We start from the raw sequence: 13767 nt of genomic DNA, 5'->3' as shown, positions 1-13767 counted from the left end.
GGGACCATAAAACTGTCAGAGCTACACTTTGTAAAGGTTTAGAGTCAGGAGTCCAGCAGCAGGTACAGGCCTTTTTAAGAAGTGCATGGAGTTAGTTTACTCTCACACACGTAGCCTAAAAGTCCTCTGCCAGAATTTTCTCCCTTTGTATTTGAGTAAAATTTGTCATACCCCTGTACAGATTTATTGTAGAAGAAGCTCTTGAGGTCAAAATAAGTCTGCTGTGTACTGTCTGCATCTAATTATAAAGTTTCCTATGATAATCAGGAAATGCCTGCTAGCATGCCAGTTGTTTCTAGCTTTACTATGACGGCACAACTCTGCACTGGTCTCTGAAAGTTGTGAAGAGTGCTTATAAACTCATCATGGTGAATAATTAGGATGCTCAGAATGCATAAGTTAAGTTAAGACAAGGCAAGGCTCTCTTTAAACTCTGTCTTGCTCAGTTTAAGAACTTTCCCATTACTTCACAAAAAACTTTCCTGTCACTTCTCAAATACTTTCCTGTCACTTTACTATGTCTAATAAAAGTCCATCAGTCCATGTTTCTTTTGTCATCATAAAATTACCATTAAAGGAGAAGAGTGCAGAATATAGTGCTTTCAGTCGTATGCACAGCTGAACAGAACCGTTTTGAGCCTGGATTTAAACATTGTCAAAGTAGAGGCCTGTCTCACATCTTCAGGAAGACTGTTCCAAGTTTTAGCTGCATAAAACTGAAAAGCTGAAAAGTTAAGCAAAGAATAACTTTGGACCACTGCAAACTGTGATACTCTACTTACTTTCAAGACACTCAAGGCCACTGTGCAGCCATTTAAAATACAATATGCAATAAAACAACAATAAAACAAAAAGTACAATAAAGGATTAGTGCAACAATAAACATGTTAAAAGATAAAACTACACTTGCTTTAATAAATATCATGATAAATGGTCTCAACCTGCTCTAAAACACTAAACTACGATTAAACCAGCTCTAAAAATGGGGCTAATATTTCATTTAAATATCCAAGAACTGAACCAGTTCTCACCTAGAATAAAACCAGGACTAAACCAAACCAGGATTTTCAGAACCAAAAATAAACCTGCAGTGGCACCACCAGAAAAGTTTCACTAGAAATTTCGAAGCTCTGTTTGAGAAATAAAATAACTTTATAATGACTATGTATAACTTTATCAGGACAGACTGTGTGTAGCGTCTACTGCTGCTATGGTGAACATGAATTTCTCAAATGTTTCCAATTATTTTTCTGAAACATTGCTCCCATTTACCAAAGGGATACTGTAGACGCTCTCAGGATGTGGAAATTTAGCTGCCGAAAATGACATAAAACCTATATATCAAATACTGGATGATATTGAGTTTAAGAAAGTTATTTCAGAGTGCAGTCACAGCAAATCGTCAAAATGAAGACCTAGATAATTATTAATGCTAAAGCTAGTAACAATATAGATTATCAAGCCTTTTCTTTAGTATGAAAATTGTGTATAAAATGTATAAAACAATAGTCTGGACTTAGTCTGCCCAGTTTAGTCTTAAAGGGCCCATATTACGCTATTTTCTCATACTGAAAAACACTGTTCCATCTTGTGATGTCATGTGGTAATATAGGAAGCGTTCCACTGTGTTTTTAAACTCCAAACACCTTAATGGGAATCATTTGGATAATTTCAGCTCTGGAAATGCCAATCTCTACTGAACTAAAGGTAAAAGGAGGTGTTAATTTGAAAACTACTACTTCATGACATCACAAGGTGGAAGAGAGCATTTTGAGCTTTGGAGATGTAGACAGACTAATAATACCGTTACAAAACATGTGTGTATGAAATGTTTCAGGTGATAAAGTAATCATATTATAACATGACTTAAACCTCACACGAGTCAATTTTGTGTAGTATAGGACCTTTAAAATAACCATTAATTTGTGTTGAAAATTCCATTCAATTGTATAAAGAAATTGTCTTTTGTTATCACCATGTTATTGAAATTAGTATCAAGCCTTTTCCTTAGTATCAAAATTGTGTAGTCCACCCAGATTAGTCTTAAAATTGGATTGATCCTATTCTAGTCCAGGTTTAGTTAATGAGTTTAGGTGCAGTTACCACCATTATTACTATATGTGGCCTTACTCTATAATGGATTGAAGGGAATACGGTGCATTTTTTAGCTCCTCCGACTCCCTTCTTCCCTAAACCTGTTTCTCTTATTATCTGCGGTGCTGCTCCCTCAGTCCCAGGAGACTTTCTACCTGAGTCCACTCCAAAATTGTGACACCTCTCTAGTTTCGTGCATGTGGGAGGTGCATGTCTCAGCACTTACCAGTCTCCTCCATCCAGTCCAGCCAGAGTCCAAACCACATGGGGCTGCCACTCTGCAAAATTTTACCCATTAGATTCAATAGAAATATGCTGTAACCTTCATGAATTATGAACACAACACTTCAGTCTGAATATTAGATGCATTTTTCCACATTTAGGTAAAACTTTTATAACAAGTAAACTCTGCAAACTTGGTACAGTCTGTTTCCATGGAAATGAAGTTCCAGCGTTATGTAGTAATTGTAGTGTTGAGTACTGTTGAACTAAAGCCCTTATGCAATCATTATAAATAGAACTCTTATCTTGTCCTTTGCCCGGGATTCAATCTGGTGAAGTACAGAGCACAATATAACAAGTGAATTTGAAGTTAGTAAGTCACATGGTCATGGCGCTTTACATTAAGGAACCACTCACCCTTCATGCACACACATTCATACACCAGTGTGCGCAGACACTGGGGGCGAGGCGGATAAAATGTCTTGCCCAAGGACACAACGACAGCATTCGTTCTTATATAACAGAGGTTGTATAAGAACAGTATTTCTGACCTGACGTACCCTCTCTTTGCAGTTGGTCTTTCGCTATTTCTTTCTGTTCATATAATATTTTCTTGCAGAGTGGGACCCAGCGGTACTACTGTGATGTCATGTGGTAGTATAGGAAGTGCTCCACTGTTTTTAAAGTACACCTTCACTAGAATCTTTTGGATAATTTCACTCCTGGAAATGGTAATCTCTGCTAAACAAAAGACAAAAGATGCCACTACAACTGCATGACATCACAAGGAGGAACAGAGCATTTTGAGCTTTGGAGAAAACAGATTAATAATTAAAGGATTACTCATATTCAACATACGTGGATGAAACAAGACACATTATCAGGTTAAGTTCAGGTATGTTTTTGATGAGGAAAAACATTCTAACATGGTTAAAAGCTCACAAAAGTCAATTCTACATATTATCCTGGTCTAAGAAATTTGGCTCTCAGAATTTGAGCCATCCCTCAGTGCCGTTAAAACAACTGTAGCCGTGTTTTACAAACGCTGATTATTCTCTGTGACAAATGTTTAACGTTAGTGGGAAAATGTGGTTTCACCTTAGCTTGAGCCAAGACTAATGCTGTGGTCACTGCACTACACCCACTCAAGAACACTGTTTGGAAGAGAATATTTTATGTCCAACTACAACAAGCTGCAGTGATGTCAGAAATACTTTAATTACCATTTCGATTGTGTCTTGTTCTGTCTATGCAGGGATTTTTGGGAGGGGCATTTAGTCCTATATACAGTCCCTCTGATAATTAGATTCTCTTCTTTAAGTGCAGCTTGTAGTGGCCCGTATTGTTTAGATGTTTGATCCCCACAACAGCATTACACACTGACTACTGTTGTGTGACACTTTACCTCTTAATTATGAATGAGTGCTTTGATTTAGCTTTTTGTGTGATGTAAGAGACCATAGGCACAGAATGGGAGTCATGTTTCTGCTCTTCCGTCCCAGGGCAGCTATGACTAGGCCACGATAACCACTATATTAACTTATCGTTCAATATATAAAACCTGAAACAATATATTTTGAGGCTCATAATTTATCGTATGTACAATTTCTTTAGAGAATTGGGGAGATTTGAGGTATTTTTGTTGTGATGTTGTAAAATTTTAGCTGTAGATGGTTGAAAAAGTAACTCCTGTGGGTAATTGTTTCTTCATTCTGCTATTTATTTGGCCCAGACCTAGAGTTTTAGTGCTTTAAAGTGCCTTGAAGGTGGAAAAGCCCTATATAAAAATGAAACCATTTACCATTTAGTGCTTGTTTTTTTACACCCACACTGTTTTGGCCGCTCTGCTATCTCTTAAAATGGACTATCCGAAGTGCCCAGGAGAGTTTTACACTAATGAACTCAAGCTGCTCACTCTCAAAGTCCTTGCTAAGCGCTACTTCACTACTTCAGTCTGGGAGTTACTGCTGTCTGTCTATATTACAGATAAAGCCGTTCTCTTGACGACTGGTCCAGATCACAGGAATAACTCCAGTGTTTAGTAATGACTCACTGTGCGCTGAGGAGGACGGAGGCGTGCGCTCTCTCCCTCTCTCCTCCTCTACCTACCTCTCCAATCTGTCAGTATCCTGCCAGCGCGCAGAGGGAAGGAGAAGAGGGGAGGGGACTGAAATCTGCTCCAAACTGCGACTCCTCCGCGTCGTGTCTCCCCCGTGTAGGCGCACTATTTATCGGCCAGCCTCCTCCACGCCTCCCCCCTCCCTCCCCGCGCTTCATCTCTCCAGTATCCATCCAAACCAACCGCGTTATTTGTTGTTTTTTATCCGTGCCAACGTGTATGAGCGTGTGCGCATTACCGTCGTACTGTGTATACCGCCTCTTTGGGCTGCAGCAGTGCGCAAATAAGCAACACACGTTATCAAAAAAACTTCGGTATGCCATCCGTCTCGACTGGAAAGACATTGTGGGTAGAAAATCCCCTCGCTGCTTCTTGAATCGAAGGAAGTTGCAGCAATGGAGAAGACGCGTAACAGCGACGCCGGAGTCACGTACTTGGGGAAAGCAGACGAAATAGACGGAGTTTATGATCTGGAACATCTGGAACATCTGCCACCGTTACTAGAGGATGAGGTGGGTGCAATCAGGCTCAAGTTAACAATGCATCAATGTGGGATCTGTAGATTTGGGAGGTTTGGACATCTCTCGCCAAGCAATGTCGCTCCAAAAGTCTATGAGCAACTTATGACCATGTAATCGATTCTTCTTCTATAATTAGGCTGCTCATAATGTCACAATATCAATCTTACTGTTAAAGGAAAGATCATGATTTCACGGTTATTCATAATTATTGACAACAAAACCAAACATCAGTGTAATCTTGAATCCACTTTCAGTCACACTGGCTGGGTTTACATGCACACTCAAAATGTTGTAGATTTTTGGAGCTAAAAGATAATTTAAATGAAATGTAAATAGCAAAACCATCTGATTTCTTTCTGATCATGGTCACTTTGGTTATTCTGATCAAACTGTGCAGTTTTTATTCCTTTTAAGTCATTTTAAAGATCTAGAAATGAGATATGAATCAGATTTTGGTGATTGTAACCATCCCTCTAGTATGTGGACAGGTTTATTGACTCAAACTTTGTAAATGATAAACTTAAGTTAATGTAAATGATAAACAGGTTAAAAAAAAAACAGAAAAACACTTAACATTGAGTAGTTTAGGGGTATTAGATTTCATTCGAATGACTAACGGCGAGCCAATACATTATTTTACTAGTTCTTAGGATTATATTGTTAAGTGAGTAATCATAAGTATTGATTAACCTAATGACCCTGACATCCCTGCTCATGCGTTTTACTGTAGCCTATTTGTTTTGCTTTGCAGTTGTGTTTCCTATATGTTTTTATGATATAGGTCTGCCTTCATTTTGTCTTTACTATGCTGATGTAATGGCCCAGATGCAGTAACTAGGGCATCTGGGAAAAGTGTGAGGCAGCCTTCACCATAACATTTCAATGCAGTCTCTACTCCTCCAAATCCAAGTTATTTAATCCAAACAAGCCCATAGATCTATGACTAAATCTAATAAATCAGTCGAACACACGGTCCCACCTAACCTCAAGAATGTATATTATTTATATAGTAGGTACAGTAATTACCATTTGGATATGCTGCCATCAGACTGAAGCAGTTTCGAAAAGAATCCTGGATGTTAAAGGTGCACTATGTAACTTTTCTGGTGGAGGGTCCAATATCAACTCGTCTCCATGGAGATGCTATTGCTTTGCTTGGAGTGTTCCTCAGTATGGGACTAAATGTATTCATCTCCATCATTTCAAGCTATAAATTTTTAAGCTATAAAAACGTTTAATTGAGCAAATGCAAAATGGATATCTTTAATGCCATACTGTGGAGCATGCCAGGTAAAACAATAACCAGTGCACATGAAGACAATCAGGTGGGTAGAAAAGTTAGATAATGGACCTCTACGGGAATCAAAAACTTAAAAGAGCTGTGATGGCCCCATGACAACTGTACATTTGTAGTTTCAAAACAGGTTTTTAGACAGTAATATAGTGTTGTCCTTCGTCTACAGGCGGACAGAAAGTCTCACACGTACTCCTCCACTCTATCATTGTGAGTTACCATAAGACTTTGGAGCTGCATTACGGCAAGTGATGTCAGCTCATACCAGGCCAGTAATGGAAAACAGAAACAATATGTCAAACAAGTGCATTTAATTAGATCAGAGTTCAATTCTCTTACGTTCTGTAACATGGTTGTCAAGCGAACAAGATTATTTGTGCCTTGCCCTGTACTCTGTAATCATTTTGTTGTCCAATGTGAAACTGACCATGACCAGTTTCCCACACACTATATTAAAGGCACTGTGCGTGTTTTTGACTGTCTTAAAAACGTGCAAAACAGAAGTAGTTCATTTTAAACAGTCCAAAAGTATTCCTCACTTACTTTATGCATTCAGAGCATCCTAATTATTTATAAGCTCTTTTCACAGCTCTCAGACCAAAGTGGAGTTTTACAGTGACAGTAAAGCTACTAACAACTCACATGTTAACGTGCACTTCTTGATTATTGTACAAAAAATTGCTTTATAATTAGTACCAGGCAGCACACAGTGGAATTTATTTTGATGCCAAGAGCTGCTTATGCAATATATCTGTACTGGGGCATGACAAATTGTGTTCAAATACATGGAAAATATTGGTTACATGGGCTTTTATCTTATACCACAATGTTGCAGCAGGGCTATGGATGAATTAACATTTGCAAGCACACAACAACATCAAAATTTGAACCAAACTGGAACTAGACCAGGACTAAACCAGGATTAAACCTAAACCAAACCAGGCCAAAGATGAAAACACCCACAGAGAATTATACAACAGGAACATGCTGCATTTTGTTTAAAGTTTATGGACACCCGTGATGTTGCTAATGAGCCATTGTAATAACTAATTTACATGTGTTTAAAGTCAGGCATATTTAGCATCCACTAATTAAGAGTGCACTAGATTTGGAGCGGTCATAGCGTCATTCAAAGTGCACGAAAACAAACAGTGAGGAACACCATTGCATAACCTGTTTACAACTAAACATTGGCAAGTACTAACCATGTATATATTAGTAAACTTGCTACTTCTACCCTTCACAGCCCATATCTTATCAAGGCCTGATTATAAAACAAATAGGAAAGGAAAAAACACTTAAATAATTATAGACTTTACAACCAAATGTTTAATCATATTTTGAATGAGAATAACCAAAACCTTATCTCTAACGTTGCATGAAATAAAACTGTTACAATCTAATATTAATTTCACCTAGAGCAACACAGTGACTCATTCACAGCGGTTCTCAATTAATTTATCTTACCCCAAAACAAATTGAGCTCCAACCGAGCTCTCTATCATATGATGACAGTAATGAAATCCCAGATGCAGCTGAGACTGTGGAGCCATTATTTAAACCAGTGGGAGTGCACATTACAGGTATTACCTTTTAGCCCCCAACCAAATCCTATTGCTCTTGAATGTCATTATAAACGGCAAAAAACCTTAGAGCTGGGTGATACGACAAAAACATCACGATTGTCCTTCTCATATTCATCAATTATACAGACTTTAAATAATCATCATAAATACTCGGGCTGTAGTCAGTGAAAGAAATTCTTGGACGACTAAAGACATGTCCTGCTGATTGATTAGTACACTAAAAGAGGTGTGACAAAAGCTCTCAAAACTTTTACATATCTCTATGTATCTGACCTAAACTGCACTCACAAGAGGACTACAACTACACTAGAATACACACAAAACAACTATTTATGCAGAAAAAAAGTACTTGGAAGCAGTGTCTACTGTTGTTCCACATAAATCCTTATCATCTAAATAAAATTATTAGTCAACGAATGCAAATTTTGGTCCACTAAGACACCATCGACCGAGTAATCTACTAAACGCATACGGTGATCATTGACGATTAGTAATGACTGAATCTCAGGCTTGATTAAAAATGGATTAATTGCACAGTCTTCCCTGGAGTACTTTTATCTGCAACCCCTTTGACTAAAGACTATCTCAAGGACAGTGTTAGTGTATACATCTCCAGTAGCTCGGACCTTGCAGACAAACTTACTGTATATAGGGCAGTACACTGAAGTAACAGGGGGTTGGAGACTTGTAGCTTTCCTCTGCACTATTCTCCCGGGAAAACATCTATTTATGGAACTACTTTGTTCTGACTGAAACTGCATTTTTGGGCCTGTAATTGTGTTGTACTGACTCCACCACATTCAGACAGTTTGTTTCTGCTGCAGCGACGCACTAGAACCAAGAAACATGGGTACAAACACAAGCAGGTGCATATTTCATGAGAGTTTTGTGTTGTATGTTTACTGCAATATGGCACAACTGCGGGTTTGTGGATATAAAACAATAGTTGGGAGCGCTTCTAGGTCAAGAGATACACTAATAGTAAAAAGTGAGTTTGTGGAAGTGGCAAACAGTTGTACATAGACCTTTACAACTATGGTCTGTTATAAATTACACAGTGGAATGAATAGAAAAGATGTGAGCTTTCCACACTTAAGACAACTCAGGTGTGGGGGGGGGGGTCATTGCGGAAGAAACGGTATCTCGCCTTACGGAATCTGGACTCAATTATTAAAGAAGCGATGTGTTCGAACAGTGTCCAAGTGATGCATGCATGTTTGAGTAATGTCTGTTTTCACCTCCTTCCTGTCCAAATAGAATACAACACTACACAAAACAAAACGCGTAGATACAGACAGGTTTACATTTGCGTATTGATTGATTAAGAGTTCTAACGGCAAGGAAAGACTGACTTGGCTGGTAGAGGATTTGACAAATTGGACTCTCTTTTCATTGATTTATATTAGAGAAGGGGGGCCCACATGATACTTCTTGCCCCGGGCCCCCAAATTTCTGTCGACGGGCCTGGTTAGAGGGCAGGGAGTGTGTGGTATGAGGTTAACTTTATTGCTTGCTTTGTGGTAATTTTAGATGGGTTTTTAATGTGTTGAAGATTCTTGTGTGGGTGGGTGTCCAAATTTCCATACTAGACCTTTTGGTGCTGGGATTCAGTCATAGCTATGAAGGAGAATCATCATAAAAAACGAAACATGAATAACAAAACTGAAATTAATATCGAAACTATACTGAAAAAATGACAAAAGAGGTCGCAAGAGGAGCTTTTCTTGCTTGAATAGTGCGATATCCGAACTGTTATACCACATGGCAAGAAGCTACCACTATTCTGTGTTTAAAATGACATTCTATTAAGTGTTTTGTTGTATTATAAAGTGTATATTGAGCGTAAAGTTTGAAATTTCAGTGTCTTGCCAACCCTAGTACAGCGTGGACATTGTCGGGTTGACCTTTTGGCTTATTCTTTCCGATTCCTCTGAATAGATTGTAAATGTCCATGTGCTAATGAGGGATCACTTTGCATAATGTTATATTTTTATCCAGCTGCTTCTCACACTATAAAGCTCATAGCTCAGTCCATCTGCTTTTACTTTGCGTATAACAGTGTCAATTTTTTCCCTATTCGATTGTCTATAATCAGGAAATCTTACACGACCTTCTTTGACCTGCGTAAAGAAATTATAGGTTATGCTGGTGTTTTAACAGAAATCATCCGGTTAAAACTGAGGCAGATTGGACTCCACTTGACCCTGTAAATCCAGTTGAGTGTTTTAAAGGGGCAATAAAGGTGATTGTGGATATGGGGAGGTCTGCCAAACAAGCCAAGCAGCTCAAAGAGTAAATCAATTTGAGTTCTGCTAAACAATTTGTTAATCTCTTTTAAAAGTGTTAGGTCAGGTAATGCTGGCCTGAAAGAAAAACCAATGGGAACACATCCAATGCTTCACAGCTTTGTAGTGCGAAAAAAAACAAAAAAATCAAATTGAGGTTTTTCTGACAAGTATTACAATTTGCGATTTATGTTTTTGTAATGGGAGTTTGTTTGATTCACAATTTATACATGTCCAGAAGAATTGACAAAAAGACTGAAATATGAACGAAAAACAAATACAAGAATCACATTTCAGAACATTTGTAGAGATCTAAACTACAGGATTAGCAGTTTGTGCAGAATTAACCAGATATATTGTTGCTTGAGGAGGAAAAATGCGCCCTCGGTGATTTGCTTATTGTGTGTCCACCCAAATGGGAATTTCAGTTTGATTTTGATGAATCTTGCAGCTCTAGTTTTGAACATAATCTAAGAATTCAGTGCCTTTTTAACATAGAAAAATCCATGGTTTGTCGTGCAAGAATTAAGATGTTCAACTAACCAGCAAACTAGTGGGAATAAGCCTGACAGATTAAAAAAAAGATATTTCCATCTTCTTTGAGCCAGTTATGGAAATTTTTGAATGTGTGCTTTAATTTGATTATGATCGTGGCCATTTTTTTTTTTAAAGCTTTTAGACATTTAAAGTTAGGCTAACATTTATGGGATTTCAAGAATGCATTGAAAAACACATAAAGATCTGATCTGATAACATTACCTACTTGTCTTCATGAAGATGGACATTTAATGCTGTGTGAAACATGTACACGAGCAGGTAGCAGACCCAGAAAAGCTGCACGGTGCACTTCGAAATGGAAAAGATGAGCTCAGCAAACTGAATAAAATAATTTCTGAAACTGTCACTGGGAACAAAAGTTTGCTTGTTCAAATCGTTAAGGATTATGACAGATATTATAAATTATATGAGTGATTCATATTCGTACTTGTGCCAGAACATTGGAAATACCAGTGGAACATCCTTCATGTGCAGTGTGGGTGATACAAATCAAACTATAAATAAACTGAAATGATTATAGGCTAACGGCTAATGGAAGCTGTGCATAATCTGTGACAATCCTGGCTTTGTCCCGGTCCACTCCCACTATGACCTACGAGTGTGCAGTGAAACGGCCCTTTGTCTCGACTCCCAAACTCTCTGGTGAAGATGCTGTCATTATCTGAGCAGAACATTACGGGTTTCTCCATGGAGGCTCTGAGATCACTGCCACTGCTGCAGGATAAATGGGGCCACAGTACATCATATACTGTCTGTACTGATGTGGGTGTGAATAACATGCAATTTGAACGATATGTAATTGTGTGCCATTGTGTACTACTGCTTCTCAGAGCTGCAATTAATGATTATTTTTATATTCGGTTCAATTCAATTTTACTTATATAGCGCATTTAAAAACAACTTCAGCTGCCCAAAGTGCTTCACATAAAAAGTTAACAAAAAAACAAAAATACGATACATAGACAAAGAACAATAAAACAGCAAGATATCCTGTGTAGCTAGTATTAAATCCCAGGGAGTAATCGTTAACTAGACAGTGATAATTGTTTTTGATTAGTTGACTAGCCAGTAGGGTTGGCAAATATATCAAAAAACAGATAGTAATCGATGCTAAAACTGGTATCAAACTGGTATTGAAACTTATTTACACACATAGCGATAATAAAAAAGTCACATTCACAGGACAGAAATGAACCTTTCCTGAATATCTTTAGAATGATCTTGAGCTGAATCAGAACAAGTATAAGACACAGACTAGTATAGACCTAAGGACCATTATGGCACCTACGTAGATGACTGAGGGATTATAGAGATATAAGGTCACATAATAATATGAAAGAAAGCACTATTATTTAATGTTGAAAATCAAATTCTGTTGTCTAAAGAAATTATCATAATGATCATCATGGTATCAGAACTGGTATTGCGTATCGAGTCTATTCCTTAGTATTGAAATCAAGTTTGAAATATAGTATGGTCTAATATCTAATTGAACAAAATGTAGGCTCATCTCATGGTCTACATAGATTTACACCAAAAGTTACAGAATTATGACAACGGATAGACTTGAACACATTTAAACGACAGACCAGCTGATCTAAAGGTGAAACTATTTAGTATGCAGTTTCGTGGTATTAGAATCGGTATTAAGTATTGAGTCTATTCCTTAGTATCAAAATTGAGTTTGAAATTGTAGTATCATGACACTATTAGTCAAACAGTTCTTTCTAATTTACATTGAGAATTTTTAAAAATACATTTTGGCCAAATAAAGGGTGAAATATGCTGACTGAAGGCTTTTAGAGAGTATTTATGAATAAGGTGTACTATTTATGCAAATCAGAGATAATTTAATCTTTTTTGCCATTTTGATTTCATAATGCAGCTGTCTTTCTGTTAGAACATCTGTTGGCTTGTGTTTTAGAGCCTGATTTGTGCAGTCGACAGTGTTAAAAATACGAATAGGATTATTTTAATATCCGATTAGTGACGATTATTCCACTTAATCGTTGAGCCCTGCCTCCAAGTTTAATATGTATCTTAAAGGTCATCTGTTTCATTGTTGTAATGTGGGGAAAAAATAAATAAAATCCTTCATTACCCATGGGCTTTTGGTCCAGACCCGGTTGGCTTGGCGTGGTAAGATGTCCTGAAGCAGTAATTCACAAAAAAGTTTGGTACTTCATAGTTTCTGGTTGAGCTTTTTTCCCTCTAAACCACATTTTAATATCAGATCATTAATGCATGAGGTTGTGTGGGTTGGTTTTCCTGAGAATATCAGCTCAGAATTAAAGTTGACATATGTGGGAAAGTTGTACTACATCATGAATGTCATTTTAAATTTCACAGATACTGAGTACTCAATTTGTTATTTTAGTAAAAGTGCAGATATTGGAGCAAAAAATACTCAAGTAACAGTAAAAGTATCACATGAAAGTACAAGTGTCTTCAAATGTATTGATTTTGATACAGATTTGTCCTGAATTTTGTTCAACAGAAACAACTGAATTAGCCGGGGTTTTTTTGGCTGTTTTTCTTTGTATATTTTTATTTGCTATTAACCTGTTGAAAATAAATCCCTCAGCCTTTTCAGCAGCTCTCAAACAATAATAAAAAAATACGTTTACTTTTCATTCCAGTTCAAAAATGTAGTGGAGTAGAAAGTACAGATGCCTTCTCTCAAATGTAGTGAAGTAAAGGTAAAAAGTATCCAGTTTAAAATGTGCGTAAGTAAAATCCAGATACCTAAAATTTTTACTTAAGTACAGTCCTTTACTACTTTTACTTTATTACGTTCCACCACTGCAAATATCACATGAAAAACCCTGGAACTTCTATAGTGCTGGAGTCAGAATCGTTGGCTGACTAAAACCTCATTAAAATGCAACAATGCTTCAATCCATCATAAGTCTCATTTGCAGAAGCACTTAAAGCGATGTGTTTTTCTGGTATTTACGTTCTCAGATTTATATTCTGAGTTGCAGCTGTTGCACTGTTGGCTCAGTGCAATCAAATCGTGTCTTGGCTCTAAACACGAGCAGCTTGGGTTTTCTTTGATGGTTGTAATACATATATACATGATCTCCTT

General features: G+C 37.4%; 1 protein-coding gene across 1 annotated transcript in view; it reads left to right on the top strand.

Moving 5' to 3' along the window:
• Positions 1-4713: 4713 nt before the first annotated feature.
• Positions 4714-13767, top strand: part of LOC117382985 (kinase non-catalytic C-lobe domain-containing protein 1) — a 63570-nt gene continuing 54516 nt past the window's right edge. The window contains exon 1 of the mRNA XM_033980229.2: positions 4714-4947. Coding sequence (XP_033836120.1) covers positions 4831-4947 — 117 coding nt within the window. The 5' untranslated portion in view covers positions 4714-4830. The remainder of the gene's footprint in view (positions 4948-13767) is intronic.

This window comes from Periophthalmus magnuspinnatus, chromosome 15, assembly GCF_009829125.3.
Source record: "Periophthalmus magnuspinnatus isolate fPerMag1 chromosome 15, fPerMag1.2.pri, whole genome shotgun sequence".
Classification (NCBI taxonomy): domain Eukaryota; kingdom Metazoa; phylum Chordata; class Actinopteri; order Gobiiformes; family Gobiidae; genus Periophthalmus; species Periophthalmus magnuspinnatus.
Note: the sequence above shows the minus strand (reverse complement) of the source record. Positions and strands in the feature narration are given on the sequence as shown.